The following is a 21,273-nucleotide window of genomic DNA, read 5'->3' on the forward strand; positions in this document are numbered from 1 at the left end:
GGTTATTGCCTTGTTTGTTATTTTTTGTTTACTGATAACCGTGTCAGGGCCATATCTGAAATGGCCCAGCTGTTCTCGAATGCAATGGTAGTCTATCAAATATTTTAAGCGGTGTAATTTCACCAGGCTGTAAGGAAAAGCATGTAGAGCAGTGGTTTACTGATTTATAAAACAAATTACTCTTGATGACCTCATTTGTATTTTTATTTCTGATGACTAACAGTAACAAGCCATGCCAAACTTCCCATATGCTTCACTCACGGTATCCTAAAAAGTAAGTCTAGTTGTGTCACCCCCAAGAGAAAGTTGTCTTTCACAAAGTGAGAAATACACGAAGCAAACAGATCATCCATCTTTGTCCCTGCTCCTTAAACGGTAGTATTGCCCAATTCCTAAGTTTAGGCCAATCAATCGTATGTCTTACTTTTTCCCCTTTCTGTACCCTGCCCATCTATCCAAATCCCCAACGTCTTTTGCTCTGTTTTTCCTCATATAGGTGCAGGGAGCAGTGTGCACCACAAATGCAACAGCGCCAAACACCGCATCATCTCCCCTAAAGTGGACCCCCGCTCAGGGGGTTACAGCAGTGCCCACTCTGAGGTACAAAACAATGATGTGTCGGAGGGGAAGACCGAGCACAGTGCCCACGGTGGAGGCAAAGGCTCTGGGGGAGGCGGAGGGGGCAGCGCCAGGGAGAAACGCAACGGCAAAGTCCACAAGCCCGTCCTGCTGCACCAGAACAGCACAGAGGTGTCATCCACCAACCAGGTTGAGGTCCCTGACACCACACAGAACTCCCCTGTCTCCATCAGCAGTGGCCTCAACAGCGATCCAGACATGGCTGACAGCCCTGTGGTGACAGGGATGAGCCACGTGGCCTCTGTCATGTCTGGCCTGTCCCAGAGTGTCTTTATGTCTGAAGTCACTGGAGATCCTGTCTACAGCATGTCTCCTACTGGCGGTCCTAACACTCACCTGATGGGTGCAGATGCCACCTCACAGGGCTTGGTGCTGTCTGTGACCTCTGATCGTCACAAATTTGCCTTCCCCAGTGGAGGAGTAGGGGAACCTGGGACTACCGCAGCAGGGGACAGCCTGTCCATGTTGTCTACAGCTGGGGTGTCTGAGGAACTGGTGCTCTCCAGCAGTCTGGACTCTGGAACCATCAAGATCCCAGAGACCAATATGAACTTTGACCCCGACTGCTTCCTGAACAACCCCAAACAGGGCCAGACCTATGGAGGCAGTGCACTGAAGACAGAGGGCAGCTCCTCCTCAACCTCATCTTCCTCTGGTGGCAGCAATAGCACCAACGGCAGTCTGCAGCGCTCCCCCACCATGTCAGACAACGGCTACACCTTCAGCTCAGCTTTGGTAAAGAACATCAAGACAGAGGACACATCATTTGAGCAGCAGCTGGCCAAGGAGAGTGGCTACCAGGTGGGGGCAGTAGTAAACTGTGGCAGTGGGGTGTCTGTGTCTGGTGCTGGTCCAGGCCAGGGCAGCCTCACTCTGACCCCGGCAGGCTCCCTGCTTCCTTCTGGTGGGGGTCTGAGTCCCAGCACCACCCTGGAGCAGATGGATTTCAGTGCCATTGATGCCAAGCAGGACTATGCTTCCAACGCAACCCAAGTGGGCTATGGTCAAGCCATGTCCAGTCCTCACATGCAACACCAGAATCGTTCACCAAGCTTCTTCCTCCAAGATGCCTCTCAGACCGGCCAGGGTCAGCAGGGGAGGCCCAGCATGGGCCAGAAAACGCATTTGATGGAGCACAACTCCCACGACTCTGGAGCATATATGGGGCTACAGGTGGTGAAGACTGACTCCCCTGGCAGTAACGGCCACCTCCACCACCACCACCAGGCCCATCAGACCCAGCACAGGGCCAACTGTAATGGAGGCTCACCCACAGAGGGTCCCGGCCAGGCTGGCTCTCTCCAGCTGCTCCAGTACCAGGGTTCCTTTCCTGGGCTTGGCACTGAGCATGAGGAGGTGGTGGGTCTAGAGCAACCAGGCAGTGTGAGTTCAGCTCAGGCTGGAGCCACTGAGAATGGAGCTGAGAATCTGCTTAAGCCAGGAGACCACATTCAGGCCTGTGGGGCAGGAAATGGAGAAGGAGGGGGCACAGAGCACTACCTGCAACAGGCTTCGGATGGTGGCGGAGGAAGGACTGGTGGTGCAGGAGAAGGGGTAGCAATACACAATGTAAACAACAACAGTGATGGCAGCAACCGCTCCCAGCAGCAACAGCAGCTGCAGCCTCTCCTCCAAGGCACAAGCATGGTCCAGGGACTCTATAATGCTGTCGGCACCCACCAAGGCCTCGGTGGAGGAGCCAGTAATGGAGGAGCAGGGGGAGCAGGCATGGAGATCAATCTGGATCACTTTGACATCTCTTTTGGAAACCAGTTCTCTGACCTCATCAACGACTTCATCTCAGTGGATGGCAGTGGAACCGCCATGTCAGCTGGAGGAGCCCTATATGCTCACCAGCTCGTCACATCCCACAGCTCCGATAGTCAGAACACAGCTGGTGGGGCACCCCAGCAAGGCCAGGAAGACGGAGGGGCCAGGGGCTCTGGCTACAGCAGCTCAGAGCTCTGCCTTCAACCCTGCTGCAGCCCCCAGTCTTTGAGTGGAGGAGCCGGAGCAGGGGGAAACACAGGAGAGGCAGGCTCGTTGTCCTACATGAATGTAGCAGAGGTGGTTTCTGCAGCTGTAGCCCAGGGAGCTCTGGGGATGCTTCAGGCCACAGGCCGGCTCTTCATGGTCACTGACTATTCTCCTGAGTGGTCCTACCCTGAGGTGAGTGATGGGGCACTTTTATTTTTTCACAACCTGTGTTCTGGAGGGCTTCCTTTTGGCCCTGGTTCCTTATGGTTATAACTCGGCTGTACCAGTCTATTTCCTGAGATGCTGGGTCTAAAGGAATCCAGTCAGCAGAGTTTTAAAAGTCAGTTTGGTATTTTGCCCTAGAGCAGTCCAAAAGGTTTTAAATAGATTAAGTTTAGCCAATTTATCTAAAGTACTTATTTTTGGATAAAAATAATGGTAAAGGATTACATTTTAAAAAAGAAATAGAAGCAAAGGTAAATTAACAGTTAAAGTGTTCTTGTAAATATCAGTAATTCTTCAGATATTTCAGTAAGTTTAATAGACAGGTCAGGTACCATCACCATTTTCACTTCCAACAAAGGGATTTTGATAATGTGATCTTTGTTTCAGTACACTCAACAACAGCAAACAGATAATGTTATGCTTATGAACAACTGGGGCTGTGAGTTCATGTCATTTGTCCTTGGGCATGATCTCCACCGGGGATGTCATGACATGTCTCCCCCCTCACTTTTCAGAATCCTATTTTTGTCCCTTTCACATGTGCCTTCTCACTGCCTGGGCTCTGTAATCCAGATGACAGAAGCTCTGACTCAAGAAAAACGTTAATAAACTCATTCTGGTCGCCATCAATTATTACACTGCACCCACAGCAATAAGCCGTACAAGTGGCAGCCAGTGCTTTGCTGACTGTTTTTGCCACCCTTCCTTTTGACTACCCTTCCCTCTGACAGGTGGAGTTTGTTGGAGACACTACCCAGGACAGAAAACATACTGTGACCTCCTCTTTTGGTTTAAAAAAAATCTATCTATAGCTCTATTTGGGGTCGATATTCTTCTCACATTGAATATTAGCCAGATAAGGCAGTAAAGAACACTGCTCTATTTAGTAAATATGCAAATAGAACATTATCATGAAGTGTAAGATCTCTATCAATAAAACTAAATGAGATTTAGGGATAGTGCATTAATAAGACAGAAATTTGCATAGCTTTTTGGTTAGACTACCATAATTATGGAAAGCATGACAGCCAATCTCTTCATTAGATTTAATTTTGCTATTATACATACATAAAATTCAGACAATGGAATTCACATTATACTGGTGACTTTATTGTGCCCCCCCCCCCACTTCTGAAACCATACCTGCAAATTGTCAGGGAATAATCAATATAGTTTACAGACACCTTACAAGCCTAAGTGGTGAGAGTTTGATACTCTAAAGATAGATTTAGGTTACACTGCCATGTATCCCCAGAATCAAAGAGCTGTGCATAATAAGCATAAGAATGAAAACAATGATGTCCATGTAAAATGATCACTGTTAATAATTAAAGAAGTGGCTATAAATTAAATAAGAATTAAGAAAATGAAAAGAGCGTAGATGTGTGAAACGTTCCCTAAAGCGATTCATTTTCTGTTTAATTTTGGAAAAGCTTCTGCAGTCATGACTGTGATGAGAACCTCCCCATTACTGCAGAGCCAGCACAGAAATATTACCAGGTGAACAACTGCGTTAGTGCTGAGGACTTGTCTGCAAATCCTTCAGTAGCCAGGATGTTGAATGTGAAAAATATAACACCAGTCACAGGGGGCTAGTAGTGGAAGTGTCAAAGCATAACGGCATGCTGCTGTGGCTTTGAATACATCAGTCTGGATTCTAACATCTAGCATTCGCCAAATCTTTGACATATAAATGTAAGATAAAACAGAAGTTGCAGGAGCTGAAAAGAATGGCTATAGCATTCTAGATGAAGATGAGTTCTCTTTCACGCTTGTGAAATATTTTACCAAAAATAGTAAATAAAATAAATAAATAAATACAATAAAGTAAAACATAAAAGTAAAACGGTAATAAAGTAAACATCTTAATAAATTGAGCACCAGATTCCCCTTCCCACCACTCTCATAAATAATTCTGAATTTCACAGTTTTGACAGTGTTATAGTTTAGTTGTGAGTAATGCCCTCCTCCAGCCTCTGGATGGTAGTATAATAGTTTTATGTCGGGGCTGGTTGAGCGTTTCAGTAAAATTGTTGTAGTAAAATAATGGTGGTTGTCCACATGATGGCAGCAGAGATCAGAAGAAGACAGGTGTTCTCTTTTCCTCTGTGCCATTCTCATGTTTGCACACTAGATGGCACAGTAAAACCAAATACTGCAATCAGGGACACTTAAACCAGACCTGGCAGGTGTGTTACCAGTTTGTTTTATCCATTTGTCCTGTTTTGCAGGGTGGTGTTAAGGTGCTGATCACTGGGCCTTGGCAAGAGGCCAGCTCGAACTACAGCTGCTTGTTTGACCAGATCTCAGTCCCAGCCTCTCTCATCCAGCCTGGGGTGCTGCGCTGCTACTGCCCAGGTAAAACAGGAGAAAGCTCACACGTACATCAGAGGGGAGAAGGGACGTTGATGAGGGGTGTGTCAGTGTCTACACATTTTTAATACCGTTAATACCTTTTTTCTTTGCTGTTTTAGGTAGCATAGGTGGGTGGGTTGTTAATAAAAACATTTTTATCTATCATGTTTCATTTATCTATCATGTTTCACTTGTTTTAAGGAATAGTTAGCAGGGTGATCATATGTGGGTGATCTGGCCAAAAAGATTTTTGCATGCCTTATGGATTTATACATATTCATTTTAAAGAAAATAATTTTTTTTTACAAATTAATCTCTGTAACATTTAGAAAAGCTGCTGTAAAATTTAAAAATGTGTTGTAACTGAAATTAATTAATAATAAACCAGGGTAAACCTGATGACCATGTGGACATAATAATGTAACGTAAGCCCTAAATTATATATTCATTTACAGTGATAATAATTGTACACGGAAAATAGAACATTATTTGATAAACATTAATAGTGACATTGTGTAAACTGTACATGCACTGATTTCTCATTTTCCTCCCCCCTCCGCAGCCCATGACACAGGTCTGGTGACGCTACAGGTGGCTGTCAGCAACCAGATCATCTCCAACTCGGTGGTGTTTGAGTACAAGGCCCGCGCTCTTCCTTCACTGCCATCATCTCAGCACGACTGGCTCTCACTGGATGGTACGTCCCTCTTCAGTCCTCTGCCCTGACTCTTTCTATCTGATTTCTGTCCTATGTCTCGTCTTTACTCCTTCACATCTTTATGTAATTCTTGATTTCTCTCCCTTTTCTCTCTTCCCACTCCTGATTCTTCTATCTGGCTCTGCCAAATCTCCTGATGCCTTATTAATTTTTTTAATTTTGATTAATGATCTGCTGAATCATCATGTATTACAAATTCTCTTGGCTTGGTTTAAACTCATTTTCACAACTTACACATTCATATGCATTAACTCTCCCCGGAGCCAAACAAGTCTGCAGGATATTATTAAATGCTTAGAAATGTGCCAAAAGATAAATTGCGAGCTTAAGTTTTTACACACTTCTGTATCCACACATTTAGTAGCTTCATGCTATATACTTTGATTATACATTTTGTGCAGTGAGACGGGCAGTTTAACTTACGCATTGTGTGTTTATGGCCACTGTTAAATGTGCTGCACAAAAACTCACATTGGAATTTATTATCATAGATTTTGGACATTAGATTTACCTAGTATTAAGTCACCATTTTCGAATTGCACTTAAAAACCAAAATAATCTGAATGTAGACTATAATAAATGTGTCTTTGAATAATATTGAGATATTCTGCAGCATATTCATATTAGAAAAACATTCTTGGTAAGATTGTGATATATATTTTAACCATATTGCCCAGCCCAAGTTAATTTGAGAGTTACAGTAACTCTGTTGTGTTAAGATGTGTTGATTGAGACATTTTCACTTTGTTTGCAACCTGTTGTTCTGAGATGTTCAAATTAAATACATCATACTCAAAGGCTTATTTTAGTTCGAGTTTAGTTCAGTGAAGTCTCATTGTCTCATCTTGCCTGTGTTTCAATCAGCCAATCAGATGGCTGTTTGTGTATACAGCAGTGCAAATGCAATGACAGATTTGGACACTGGTGTTTCTGATTATTTTCTAATAATGTTAACGTTAGTATGTGTGACTCCCTGCCACTAAGAAAGCTTTTGTAGATCAGCATTTTAGAGGTCTTCTACATGTAACAATAGATGCTGCAGGGCAGGCAAATTTCCATTCTGTTTAAATTCCAGTTAAGTCTGTGAGTCAGGAGACCTACTGTAGGCACGTTCGGCAGAATATAATGAGTATGTAAGTCACTGGATGTTTATATCCTCTGTGTGTGTGTGTGTGTGTGCGCGCGTGCGTGCTGCTGCTGCTGGGAAGCATTGCTGCAGTGTTTGAGCATTGACAGGATAAAGTAGGGCACGGTGAAGCACAGGCTCACAGGACAGCTGCATTGCAGACGGCCCTTGAGGGAGTGGGAGTGAGTAATCGAGAGCTGGCGGCTCCCATACACGGCATTACCAGTGGATCCCTCCGCCATTCATACCCTACTGCCTCACTGGCCCATTCACAGAACCAGTTAAGGAGGAGCTGACTGTCTCAGGGAAAACACAGCCCACCCTATTACCTTACTTATATTAACCCCTTGTCTGCTATCTCCCTCTATTTGTTTCATGGCGATGTGAAATGTTGTATTTTACATCAAGCAGTGATCCACAAAGATTATTGATTGCACTGGAATTTTCTCTTTGTCAAATTCTGCTGGATTCAAGCTCAGTTTAATTCTTTTGCACCCGGCTACTGATAAACCATTTGTTCCGAGACAGCATTTGCAATTTGCAGTATGTAAAAATAGCATAAAATAAGTTGAAGATTTTGAGATAGTGTGATACTGTAAAGAGATGTAGCATAAACGTTTGCTTGCTTTGTTTCATACATGTATAACATTATTTCCAGTGGATGTGGCACCAGCTAAGTTTCTGGGTGAGACAGAGGGGAGAGGGTTAGTCATCCCCAAAGAGAAGGATTGTTTCCTTTGAAATATTGATGTGTGCCAATCACACCCACATTACTACAAAAACATTGTGTCCGTGCAGGATTTTGCAAATACTTCTGGCAGGATCGTATGTGCTTCAGGACCACCGCTCGGTGGACAGCGACTCTGGCGCAAAGCGCACTTTAGGATCCATGAAGACTCGTACAGGAGATTTTTCTGGGAAAACTAAACGCCTGGATTCGTTTGGCGCCGTTTACCCCTTCTAATCTCAGAGGAATTTCATTTCCACCGTGGTATCTAGACCATGTAACTTATTTCAGAAGTAGGGCAGGATGTAATCACGGGGGTATGTGTACTCATCGATAATGTCCACAGTCTTGAAGCACAGCAGAGGAAGCAGAGAGCGCTGCACATCCAATCTAGTAATGATCGCAAAGCCCTTTAGTTGCCCACTTCCAAAACACGAGGGTGGAAAGACTCCTGTTACCCAACGTGACTGCACAAACTCACGCTACCTAACCCCCACGGTCAGTCACCTGATTATAGGCTTCTGACACGACGTGTCCTACGTGCAGTGGGCTGTTTTGACTGCGTCTGCAGCGGTGTGCCATAGTCTCCAGCTTTGTGAGTTTGCTCTCCCATGGAAGACTCACTGTGCTATGATGTGCTAATGGCACAGCTGCCTGCCTGCCTTGATTTGTCATAATGCAGAGTGGGGGAAGGGGCGCTTTTCTCTGCAGCACTGCAGGTACGGAGCCATGGGCAGGACAGAAAAGCTGTCGGAGCTGCAGAGCACTCACCGTCCGCCCCAATGAGTCCCTGCGCTCAAATCCCACGACCCGACCCGGGAGAGGTTCGCTGGGAACTGCCAAAAAAATTACAGCCCCACATAGCGGCATACTTACTGTTAGTGTTGAAGGGAGCGTATTGACAGTACTGACTGAGCCTAACTACACCGGCGTGACAAACGGCAGACCGTGTACACACAATGCAGGAGCGGAGGAGTGGGCGTGTTTGTTTAAACATGGTAAACTACCGCAAACAGAACAGGATTTAGTTTCAGACGGCAGCTAGGCTGGGAGAAGGCGAGAATCCAGGCGTCTTTTGGTTTTTTTTTTTTTGTTTGTTTGTTTTTTTGAATGGCTGTACCGACTTTCTCCGGTCTGGGAGAGACTCCGCGCGGGCGCACAGTGAACCGAAACAACAGCCACGCGCGTCGAGCGGAGCTTGATCTATTTGAGTTATAATGAAATGTATTATCATAGGCCAAATGGCCGGTAATAAGAATAATAACAACAATAAGATGAGGAGCGAGCTTTGAGGAGCGGGACCACGGCTCGAGGAGGAAGCGGAAAAAAACGGGAATTAGGGCGTCTGTTTACCGGCGGCACGTGCGCACAACGTCTCCTAGCAGCGGTATTTGTCATTTTACTGCAGGCTGGTATGGCAGCGACTACTAGAAACACTGGGAAAGTGTGTATGTGTGTGAGGTGAAACAAGTGAGGAGGAGGAGGAGGAGGGGGCTATTAGAGGAAGAAGAGTAGTGAGCGGTCTTCCTCTCTCTCTCTCTCTCTCTCTCTCCCTCTCTCTCTCCTCACGTAGCTCTCTTCCCTCACTTTGTTCTATTGTTGACGAGTGCTCTGTTGAGACTGAGATTCAGTCCACACCAAGGATATATATATATATTTTTTAAATTTATTGTTTATTAATTTTTTTTTTTTAGCTCCGCATAACACCATGCAGTAGCCTGACCGTGAGACTGTGGGGGCAAAACTGCAATTTGAGTGAAATGCAGCTTTGGTTTGGACTCCTCTGGGTCAGGATGCCAGTGAATGACACCTGCATTTCCTAAAAGACAAAAGAGGCAGTATTTTTTTTTTTGGCTTTGAGGTGGACTCTACCAATGGAAAATAAAATAGAAGGTTAGAAGTGCTAAGTTAAACCTATGGCTGTAGTGCTGTGCTGTGCTTGTGTTTGTGTTGTGTTTGGACTGTTTTGCTTTTCTTTTTCTTTATTTTTAATATTCTGTGCGTTTCTCGTGGAGCTTTTGCCACAAGAAGTTGAAGTTCCACGTTTCTTCGAGCATCACCCCGCATGCTGAGGGATTATTGTGATTTACCGTGGCCCAAGTCCTACTTGTGTCTGTGCTGTAGCGGAGTTTGAAATAAATTGTCCATTTTGGCCACATGCTTCCTCAAGTGTTTCATGTGACTCTGCCTCATTGCAGAACACCGGAGAGTTGACGTTCATAGTAGCCAACTCCTGACTCACGACTAGTGCTCGGGCAAATCAGTGACCAAAATATTAAAGTCCTGGCATTTTGAACAGTAAAGGAAGTTAACTTGCCCCTCTCCTGTGCCTGTTTTCCAAGTCCTGATACTTTTGGCAAAACCGGGTTATTCGCATTACACGGACTCTTGACTGTTTCTACAGTTCTTCTGTGTTTTGGTGTGTTGAACCGTGCAGTCTCTGTGTCTGCTCACTCTCGAGTCCTTACATTGCCAACTGCAAGTGCTGTTTCACGTGTTGTTCGAAGTACGGTAGCTGCTCCTGTCTAGCGCATTGGAGGGTTGTCGCATCCCTGAGTGCTGCTCAGGTTATCGGGGCCAGCGTGTCGTCGGTGAAACCTCATTTCCCCTGTTGTTTCATAGTTCGGGTCGGATCCGGGCGCTGACCATGACGGCAGCATGGACTAATTAAACAATTAAGATGCAATTAAACAAATAACTACACGTTGCCATAGTAATACATGGAGTGGTGCCGCCGAGAAGTCACAGCAGCACAGGTCGATGGACAGCGACTTCACTTCAGCCCCGTTTAGTCTTCAAACGTTGCTTTTTGTTTAGAGCTTTCCAGATTTTTTTTTCTGTGAGACAGCTGCAGATATATATTTATCTACCTGTTGCTCGTCTGTTAAGTTTAGAGTTTTCCCATATTCAAGGCGTAGAAGGAGATGCATTGTCCACATAGTAGCCTTTGGGAGAGAAAAAAAACGGTGAAATAAACAACACCAAAGTTGCAAAGTCTTGTAAATTACGTTTTGCAAATGTTGCATGAATCACCCCGCTGCGTTTGTGTGTTGCACATAAGTGTAATGCACACGCATTCCTTGTAGTAATACGAGGTAACGCTGTTTTGTGGTCACTTTAATGCAGAGTGTGTTATTTAGTGTATTTGGCAGCAGTAGTAACAGTTTGTATCTTGGCTGAACTTCACTTCACAAAACCGTGTATTAGTTGTACTAGTGTTAGTAGTGTTAGCAGTATCATAGCACATTCAGTAGTTGTGTGCCTGCTGCAGAAGCAGCATGGGTAGCAATGCTAATATTTCACTTTGGTAATAGTTTTGTCCCCTTTGCCACAGCAGCCCCAAGTAAAACAGCCCACTGAACACTATAGATTAGTGTGTCTATTCTATACTGATATGTGTATATATACCGCGGGTATGAAGGTGTATATGGGGATAGATGTAGGAGTTATTAAAACAAATTTTCATCCTTAGACAGTAACGACTGTTTATCTCTCAGTACTATCATTTGTGGAAATGTTCCTAATATGAGCCCTTATTTTATGGTATAGCAGATGTAACGTACCAATGATATCGAAAATAACAGCGGTGTTATCATTTATCCAGTGTTAGAGACAACAGTGTTACTGCTGTAGCTGTACCCATGATATTAATAACAGGAGCAATATCAGTAGTAGTAGTTCTAGTAACAGCTGCACTGATGTGGGGATGCTTACACCTGGACATGATGGATCACCCCAGACTGGAGGGTTTAAAGAAACAGGGAACATTTAAAGAGAGAGAGTCATTTGGAGAGAGCACATAATTCCTGGATGTTTCTATGCCTTAATCCAAGTTCCCCTCATAATTTGAAATGACCTCAATCGGGACCCCTGACTCTTATTGATTTCTGTAATACTTAATTTGATTTCTCAATTATTATGATTTTTTCTCACAGTGGGAGAACTTTATTCATTCAGCCTTCAAATTCGTGTCTTTATAATCAATTTAAGTCAAAGATATAGTGGGTAGACATAATAATACCATGTCTATCTAATGTGCTTCCCTATAATAGTCATGCAATGGGTTCTGGCTTTATGAAGATCATTGTGTGCACTTCTGGGTGGGACTATCAAAGAGGTGTTCGATTGGTCAGTTTTGAAGCTGTAGGTTGTGATTTGCGTTTGGTTGCATTATGTCATGCATCAGTCAGAATATCTCAGTGCTGTGATTTGAAACATGCATTTCGCTGCCCACTTTTGTCCTAACAAGACCCAGTCTGCTCTAAAGCGCAAGAGGATAATGTGTTTTATCGGTATTCTCAGCTAACTGTACTGTATACTAATAACTATAATCCAGTGAAAGTGTTTCTTTTATATTATGTGGTTAGCTTTCCTTCCTGCACTTGTGGGTCAGTCAGCCAACGTGCTTATCAAATTTAGCTTCAGTTCCTGTTCATGCTGTGCAGCTGTATCCCTCTGAGCTGTCATAAGACCAAATTAAAACGGTGGGGTTAATATACATAGTCTCACACCAAGCATAACTTATGTCACATTAAGGGTCAGATGGCTCTAAGTCTCATGTCTCTATATGTGCTCACTCTCCTGTTTGTCCTCATTGTAAATGACAGTTGTTGCTACAGTGCTCTGTAGATGTGAATCTAAGTGCCATGTTAAAAACAACTGAGAGGAAAAAAAAAAAGGAGAACAGGCTGAGAATCCTCTGAATGCATTTAGCCTAACTGTGTTGTCTTACTATTAATGGAAAGCTTTGGAGACGTCCTGTCCCTTGGGCCGTGGTGTTTTATATCAGATTGATTCATCTTTGAAATTATTTCTCTACTTATCTCTCATTTGCGCTCCTGCCTGCAGCTCATGTGTCAGGCAGTATATTGTTGTATATGCAAATAGGAAGCTAATGATATGCAGTCGTTACTGTATCAATTGAACACCTATAAAAAAAAATCAAACTACCCTACTGTCCAAGACAAAAAGCCAATACTGCATCACTCTATTAGCGTGATGGCAGATGACAGTAAATCCCCATGGCGTGCACGCTTGGCATTTTACCTTCAGTGTGACAGAATGTATCTATTCAGCATTCAGACTGTACTCATATTGACCTATGCAGCTGGGCAAATGCCAGTAGGTTAAGAGCTGCTTCACCTTTGTGGCAGAACAGAAGGGTATCATTCATTCGCTGTGACCTTTGTCTGCCGTTATTAAACTTCAGTATATGGTAGAGAATAAATTATTTCTCTGTGGAAAGAGTGGGGATTCGAAATGGTCTGGCAGAACAAAATGTTTCCTGATATTACAGTTTTACCCACTTGTTGCTGTTGTAATTTGTTGATACACTGCAAGAGAAATATGCCAGCCAGCGATGCAGGCATCTGGCTGGCGTAGCTTCAGTTTTTAGTCTTGAAATCAAAATGTTGACATCAAAGCTGACTGCCTTGTGTGAAGGAATTCTGCTGTTGTGCACAGGATGCAAATTGTTGTAAGCCAGACCAGTGGAGCTACAAGAACATTTGCCCACTGACAAAATAATTTTGGAGTGAGGAGCAGGGCATGTAAAACAGGGTGAATCATCTAACAGACAGAAAAACAGCAAACATGTTTTACAGCATTAAAATGGCAAAAATCTAAACTAAATCTGTGTGACTCTGTAGCGGTTGTTTTATTTGCCTTTTCATGTTTTTTTGTGTGCATGGTTTGCATGTTCCCCTCGTGTCTGAGGGGGTTTCCTCCAGGTGATCCAGTTGCCTCTGACAGTCCAAAGACTCACAGGTTAAGTGCATTGGAAACTCTGATTTACCCCTAGGTGCGAATGTGAATGCATTTGTCAGTTTGTGTGTGTTAGCCTTGTGATGGATTGACGACCTGTCCAGGGTGTAGCCTGCCTCTCGCCCCGCCCCCCCCCAGCCCTGAACAGGATAAGCAGTATAGTAGATGGATGGATTTATGGATAGAAGGCATCCTCAAATAGATTTGATGCCAGAACAACAGATTCTACGGAAGAAAGACGTCTCTATCACATACAATATTATTATTTGAACAGTTTAATTCTTCTGTTATCAATCTGCTAACGAGAACAAAAATTAATAACAGAACAAAACCAAAACCAGCCCTTGCACATTGTCAAAGTAAAGTCGGCCTTTGATCAGCAGACACCCATGTGTTCCAGCTGTGAGGGCGGCTGCCAGATGGCCTGGCCCCTTCCTCTGCACGGTCACAAATACCAGCCCCTGTCAGTCAGCTCACGCTCAGACCCAGAGGGAGGCTGGCCTCCAGCCTTTCTGCTGGGGAACATGTGAGAAGTTGACTGGCTGTAGAGACACAATGAGGTCCAGCACTAAATTGATTGGCATGAACATAACCAGAGGTTCAGAAGTGAGGATTAAAGATGTCCTCCCACACTCTATCAGAAGTTCACTATATGAATACGTTTATAAGCCATTCCAGGATAAAAGATGAGTATGCCTTTTTAATAGGGAATACAGTGGGTAACAATTAAGAAAAGAGGAACTGTTTCTTGATCTAAAATCAGAAGAACATGGTTCTAACACACAACTGTTTCAGTATATGTTGTTTGTCCGAGACACTGACTGTGGCTGTGTGTTGATATTGTGTACAGCAAGCCTCTTGTACTTGAACTCAGTATTTTACTGGCCCAAGGATGGAAATAAAAGGTGTTGGTGTGCACAAGTGCCCACATGTTTCCAAGATAATGGGGCTCCAATAATAGTTCTCCTCTTGCCCTCATCCTTGACATTTCCAAGTAGGGACAGACAAGCTGCCTTTCGCTGCCCGCTAACCTGACCCAGCCACTGAATTCTCCAGCCTGTCTCAGTGACAACTTCTGCATTGGCGTGTCCTCTCTCTCTTTCTCATGCCCTTTTCCTTTCCTTTCATTTCTCCCCCTCTACACCACCTTCCTCCTGTCCTCTCATTTCATCTCACTTCATCTTTGTCCTGTCCTTACCTGTAATCTCTCCTACAGTCTTTTTCCTCCCTTCAGCCTGTTCTCACTCCCACTGTGCTCCATTGCATGTCAATAAACAGCGCTGTCCTTCCTTCCCTTATCCGTGTGTGTCAACCTGTCTCACGAGGAGCTGCTGCCATGTCCCAGAGATGAGACAGATCACATGGGGCAGTGCTCTGACATTGTGTGGGTTGAAATACAGTGCACATCTTGCAGGCCCTGTGCTCTCTGATTCTCTTAGCGGACACCCATGTCCTTTGAGGGAGGCTAATAAGAAGCAACACACGCTAATAAACACTACGGACTTTACAGAGATCAGGCACTAGTTTTATCATGCAGAAAGTATGTTCCAGTGCTGCTGCTATGGCTCTTCCCAAACTTCCCCATGGAGCCGAACTTCTTTATCTATATCACGGGACGAGGTCACAGGCCAGTGTTTAGTGGGTCCCGCAAAGACAACACTAGAAATCTAACATAATGAGCATTGGTGCCAAGGCAAGCAAAAAAATTATTCATTTAGATTATCGGTCATAAAAGTTCAAAACACCCTTAAGCCTGGTATTTTCCAGTCCTCTCTCGGCTTTTGTCCCAGAGGTGAGAGATCTTCCTCTCATTTCTAACGGGAGACAAGTTATTTAGCAACATACTCACTGTAATTTCAAAAAGGCGCACTGTAATTGTTATGTAACAGACTGTATAGGAAAAAAAAAATCTTTCACTCTTAACTCTGTTTGCTGTTCTCATTAAAATAACTCTCACTAGATACCACTTAACACTCCACGGGATAACCCACACCAGAGATGAGTTCGGGTGGAGAGAAGTGTGAGGGAATTGATAGAGCATGAAAATAAGTGTAGGTTTTTATTCAGGGGAGGGAAGAGTTCTCGCTCCTTTTGTATTTTTCATATCCAAATTGGATGGGGACAGTTAGCAAGGATCCAAGTCCTGCAGGGGAATACAGCACCAAAAGCATGAGGAAGATGTATAATAAATCTCCACTAGCGAGGGAACTGGGCTCATCCACGGAAAACGTAGTCTGGCTTTGGAAGGCATACTTGTGTCTTGACAGCTGTAATTTTACACTTCAGTTGACTAATCACCTTTCATTCAAGTGTTTTAAAATATAATGAGCGGTGCTCATTTTTGCACCCAGTTGCTTTTTAAAACAGCGTGTCACAGTCTGTCCTAAGTGTGTGAGAGTGACCACGTCTGCTGCCACACACCGTCACAAGGGAGTAAACCGGAGAGTGGGAGGACGTTTACAGCGTCACCGTGTTGTTACAGTTCTGTTTGGCTGCTCACCTTCCCCGTCTCCTCCCTCTCTCCTCCCACTCGTCTCTACCCCCATCCTCCCTCTGCAGTGGACGTGCATCGCATTTGGAGCAGCAGGCAGCAGGTGGAGATGACATCATCTGCACTGCAGCACACTGCAGCACTGGGTCTGAACAAAGACATGTCAGCTTACTGCTAACTATCCCCCCCCTCTCTCTCTCTCTCTTTCTACATCTCTCTGTCTACGTCTTTCCCCACCTGTAAGCCAGAGGGAGAGGAAGAGCACAGCCTCGTGCCAAAGCAGGTTGTGGAGCTGTGACCTATCTCAACCCTCTGACTCCCCTCTTGACACAAGCACTCAACTCTTCACCTCACCTGTCTCTAGAATCTGGACAAACTCTCCAGCCTGGTCAATATGGTGGAGCTGACCTGACAGCATGCTCACTTACACAGTCTACAGCACACACACGGGGATCGAAGGCAGAGACCTCAATGTTGTCCTCCAAGTCCATTATTCACGGTGCAGCATGTTGTCACTGAAAGCAGTAATTTACCAGCCAGTGACATTATGTTTTTCTGTCCAATGATAGCAGTTACTTGACCTTTTTTTTTTTTTACAGTGGCTTATAGGAGGATTGACTGTGACATTAGCTCTCCACGGAGCCCTGAGCCAGGACTGCCAAGATACCATGAAGCGCAAATGTCACCAGGTCGTGCTGTGAAGGCTCCCCACTTAGAGTCATTAGGTCCCTACCTACGGCGTCAACACTGAAAAAAAGAGAGAAGGCAGTGTACACAAAAGCACAGCAAAGAAGATTTATAGACTCTATTTTTTTCATTGTTTGCCTTTCTCTCACCATATTTTTTGCTGGTGTTCTGAGTCCTTCCCCTCCCCTTCATCAATAAGCCAATAGCACACAGGCAGACCATACACACACAGCCATGTTCCTGTCGCCTAGTTACCGCTCGGCAGCAGGTTGCCACAGAAACGGCCTCATAGTGGCTAAATGGGGAATGCTAATGCAGTCTTCTATACTCCCTGCTGCAGTGTGCTCTCTGTGCCCATCCCATTCCACTGTCTATACACAGCATACTTTATATGTGTGTGTGTCTGTGTGTACACACACTCAAACTCATAAATGTTTGTTGTTTAGTGTTGTTTTTTTAGTGTGTAGGTGAGTGTTTGGGGGGTGGGTGGGGGGGGGGTGTCCCTAAATGTCTCAGTGAGCCTTGTGTCTTATAATCTTACGTGAACATATTGCAGCATGTACAAACTGCAGTGTTTCCAAGTGTTTGGACTTTGTGATATTAGTGACTCAAATTTTGTGCAAAGATCAAAACCTGCCTGGCAGTTTTACAGTTTGCTTAATTTTCCAGCTACACCCTGTTTATTTTTTGTTCTTGTTTCAATTAAAACATGTTTACTCTTTAGAAGTCATTTGCTCTGCCCTTTGCTCTCTCTGGTCTTGAATTATGCAGCGCGTTCTATATTTCTGACATAGAAAATAGCTTTTCTTGTTGCAAGGCTGAAAATTTGTGCAGAGACAGCCCATTAAACCTCTGTGACACGGTACAGAGCAGTAGTTGCCTCCTAAGCAGCGTGTAAACACTCTAAGTGTTATGCACCTCCATCCATCTTGATGTATGGACAGGCTGGGTTTTCAAGGACTCTGGATAGGTGCAAGTTGTGATTGATTCAGTACTGTCAGCTTTGTGGTCCTCCTACCGTACAGGCTCATGGTACGTGGGTGGGCTCGGACTCCTTGGCCATAATGGTCTGTACTTAATCAGCTGTAGAGGGCCTTCAGCTGCACACTCCCCCAGAGCGTGCCTGAAGCCCTATGTGAAAGGGTGGACACGTTTAACATGCCCCCACTCATTGGCCAATCATTCAACATGTATTAGCCTGCTGGGGCTGTGTTCGAGTGGCGCAGGAGAGATGGCGGCAGGAGTTTAGTGATGGGAGGCATTAGCAGATGATTGATGGGCCTTAAAGGTTATTCTAGTAAAGCCAATTGTTTTGATGAAGTCGATGATTGATGCGACTGTTTTTCACTCACATTCTGGAGAGATTAATAATGATTATTAGGGCTTTGTGTGTTATAGCTGAAAGTAGGAATTTAACTTCCCATCAGCTTTGCATTATCTCTGAAATTAGTTTAATACATTTGTGTGTATTGTGTTGATTGCATGCTTCATGATCTTAAGCCCCAAGTCACTGCGACAGCCTTAATGCTGCTCAGAGCAACATATTTGGTGCAGCTTGTGGTGCATACTGTGTGATAATTCATCTTGTCAGGACACAGGGTTGTTTGTGCTGTTAACAGCAGAGACAAACATTTTTTTTTTTTGCACACTGGATGCTGCTTGCGTGCTGACGTGTTCTTCTTCTTCTGTTTGCCCAGATAACCAGTTCAGAATGTCTATCCTGGAGCGCTTGGAGCAGATGGAGAGGAGGATGGCGGAGATGGCCAGTCACCAGCAGCCGAGCAGTGCAGGGAGTGGCGGAGCTGGGGGAGGAACTGGGGGAACAGGGGGTGGCGGAGGGGGAGGAGGCGGAGGAGGTGGAGGAGGAGGAGGAGGCAACAACAGCCAGTCACAGGTAAAAAGCCACATCACACTACTCATATATTGTGCCTTAAGACAGTCAACGTACATGTGACCGTACACAGAAAGCACACCGTGTTGTTACTGAGTGGTTGAGAAAAGAGTGATTTTTGTTGTAAACGAGAAATTTAGAACAACCACTAACGTCTTGCTCTTTTGTGTATGTGAGTGTGTATCTGGCCAGATGCAAGCGAGCAGCTCCTTCGAGAGCCGTGTCGTGGTGGTCTGTGAGAAGATGATGAGCAGAGCTTGCTGGGCCAAGTCCAAACATTTAATCCACTCCAAGACCTTCAGAGGCATGACACTCCTTCACTTGGCTGCGGGCCAGGGCTACGCCACCCTCATCCAGACACTTATCAAGTGGCGGTGAGAACAAAATTCTCTAGATGCTGTATAATGGTGCTTTGGTTTGTAATTGGCGTGCACCACGCCAAATGGCAATGAGTTGCTGATTGTTTCCTCTCTTCCATCTAGCACTAAGCATGCTGATAGTATTGATTTGGAGTTAGAAGTGGACCCTCTGAATGTGGATCACTTCTCCTGCACACCTCTGGTAAGAGAGCTGAAGTTACCAGCTTTAGAACAGCATGAGCTGTAATCAAGAAAACCCTAGTTTGTGTTATCTGTCGTGAGAGAAACCTGTAATTAGTCTAGATTGATGTTTGTTTGTTTGTTTTAACAATCTGGTGTAATAAAATCTGCTTCTTCAATTTCTCTTCTTTTCTTATCCACCTGTTTTCCTTCCAGATGTGGGCGTGTGCCCTTGGTCACCTGGAGGCAGCAGTGGTCCTGTACAAATGGGACAGACGGGCCCTAGCTATCCCAGATTCTCTAGGCCGCTTACCCCTGTCAATTGCCCGCTCCCGTGGCCATACCAAATTGGCTGAATGTCTGGAGCAGCTACAGAGGGAAGAGCAGCAGCCACCAGCCCCTCTGCCACCCACAACTCGCATGTCTTTCTCACCGGGCCCCGATGCCTCCACCACAGACAGCTGGATGGTCAGCTGGGCAAACGACAGTGTAGTCGCACCCAGCGGCAAGAAAGGAGGTCCTGCCACCACTACAACCACATCCAGCACCACCAGCCTCAATCCAGGTTAGAAGAATCTCATACACTTTGAAGAAAGGTCGTGATTAGAAGATCCCTCATGTTCGATTAGTATATGGCAAACAGAATCTGTGTTAGTGTATTATGCAACTAATTGTTACATGTTCTGTTTTTTGCAGATTTGAGAAGGCCCAGGTCAGAACCCTCCAACTACTACAGCAGCGAGGGCCAAAGAGACCTCCCACTAGCTAAAAAACATAAACCCAACCCAGAACTCTTTCAGACTCGGCCTGACAAGGCCATGTCTGTTCCTCTGAGCCTGGAGCAGCAACAGCTCCACAAGCTGTCCTCTAGCCCCAAGAGCCTGTCCTCAGAAGGCCTGAGCTCAGACAAGGGCCTGTCTACAGGAGGCAGCACAGGGACAGCCAGATGGACCTCGAGAGAGAGCTTCTCCAGCAGCGGCTTGGGGAGGAAGGCGCTGGGGGTCAGTGGAGGCACCAGCCTGGGGAAGGAGAAACTGGTCAACCGGTTACGTCAGCGGGAACAGCTAGGCATGCTTGTGATGGCAGACAGAGAATTGGCTGATGCAGAACTGCTATCCTATCGGGAGGATCTGGAGAACCAGGACTGTCTCACACAGATGGATGACCTGCAGGTGATAAAAAAAAAAAAAAAAAAACAGCAATGTACTTGGTCAGCTAAATATGTAGAAGCTGGCACGAGCACTGCCAAAGAATTAATTTGGGCCAAAAATATTTTGCTGTTGATGTAAATAACTACATCATCGAAATTATATACCACACAAAACAGCTGCAGAGCTCACAACTACACAATGCTCAGGAACTAAACATACAGCAGACAGTTGGCAGCACAGAAAATACATATAGTCAGAAATTCATATAAAGCATGTGTACTATCAGAGGGAAGATGTGGTATTGATATTTTGGTGGCCCCACCTTTTGAAGTAGTACCAGTGAAGAAAGCATGGCAAGGTGACATTTAAATGTCCATGCCACCTCTTTTATGTCCGCCTTCTGCAGTGGGTAGGGGATATACACCAGGCCAACCTGGCACTCTGTTAATGACCATCAATGCATAATAAACTCTCTCTATTGATCCACTTCCATAGCCAAGTGATTCGTCCAGCCATCCATCTCAGTTTAACTACTCCTCCAACAGATGAAGTGTGGGATTAAGTTTTAGCCCACAACAATATCCCTCTCCTCATCATTACCCTCACTATCAACATTATATCCAACATTTTGTGTCAGAGTGAAACAGTTAAACCTTCATGTCCAGACCATGTACCATCACCAGTGCATGAACATAGTATACACTATGCATATATAGAGTGGGAAACCTTGACAAAGCGAGTCCTCTCCTCAGTCGTCTTTGTTTGTCTCAACCAAACAGGTAAACATGATGACTCTGGCAGAGCACATCATTGAAGCAACGCCGGAGAGAATCAAGAGGGAGAACTTCACCGCTGCAGACTCTGTGCCCTTAGACACGTCAGGGGTCAGCAACACCATGAACTGGCTGGCCAACTACTTAGGAGATGTGGAACAGCTGCCGAGCATCATACACCTACGGTAAGGAACAGCAGACGTGCATATTA

At 44.9% G+C, this 21,273-nt stretch overlaps 1 protein-coding gene across 1 annotated transcript in view; it reads left to right on the forward strand.

Moving 5' to 3' along the window:
• Positions 1 to 21,273, forward strand: part of camta1a (calmodulin binding transcription activator 1a) — a 272,181-nt gene that overhangs the window by 246,000 nt on the left and 4,908 nt on the right. Inside the window, exons 9-17 of the mRNA XM_041055551.1 lie at positions 497 to 2,808; positions 5,073 to 5,199; positions 5,759 to 5,893; positions 18,406 to 18,602; positions 18,777 to 18,973; positions 19,082 to 19,160; positions 19,355 to 19,703; positions 19,835 to 20,310; positions 21,069 to 21,247. Coding sequence (XP_040911485.1) covers positions 497 to 2,808; positions 5,073 to 5,199; positions 5,759 to 5,893; positions 18,406 to 18,602; positions 18,777 to 18,973; positions 19,082 to 19,160; positions 19,355 to 19,703; positions 19,835 to 20,310; positions 21,069 to 21,247 — 4,051 coding nt within the window. The remainder of the gene's footprint in view (positions 1 to 496; positions 2,809 to 5,072; positions 5,200 to 5,758; positions 5,894 to 18,405; positions 18,603 to 18,776; positions 18,974 to 19,081; positions 19,161 to 19,354; positions 19,704 to 19,834; positions 20,311 to 21,068; positions 21,248 to 21,273) is intronic.

The sequence above is a fragment of the Toxotes jaculatrix genome, chromosome 2 (genome assembly GCF_017976425.1).
Source record: "Toxotes jaculatrix isolate fToxJac2 chromosome 2, fToxJac2.pri, whole genome shotgun sequence".
Lineage (NCBI taxonomy): Eukaryota > Metazoa > Chordata > Actinopteri > Toxotidae > Toxotes > Toxotes jaculatrix.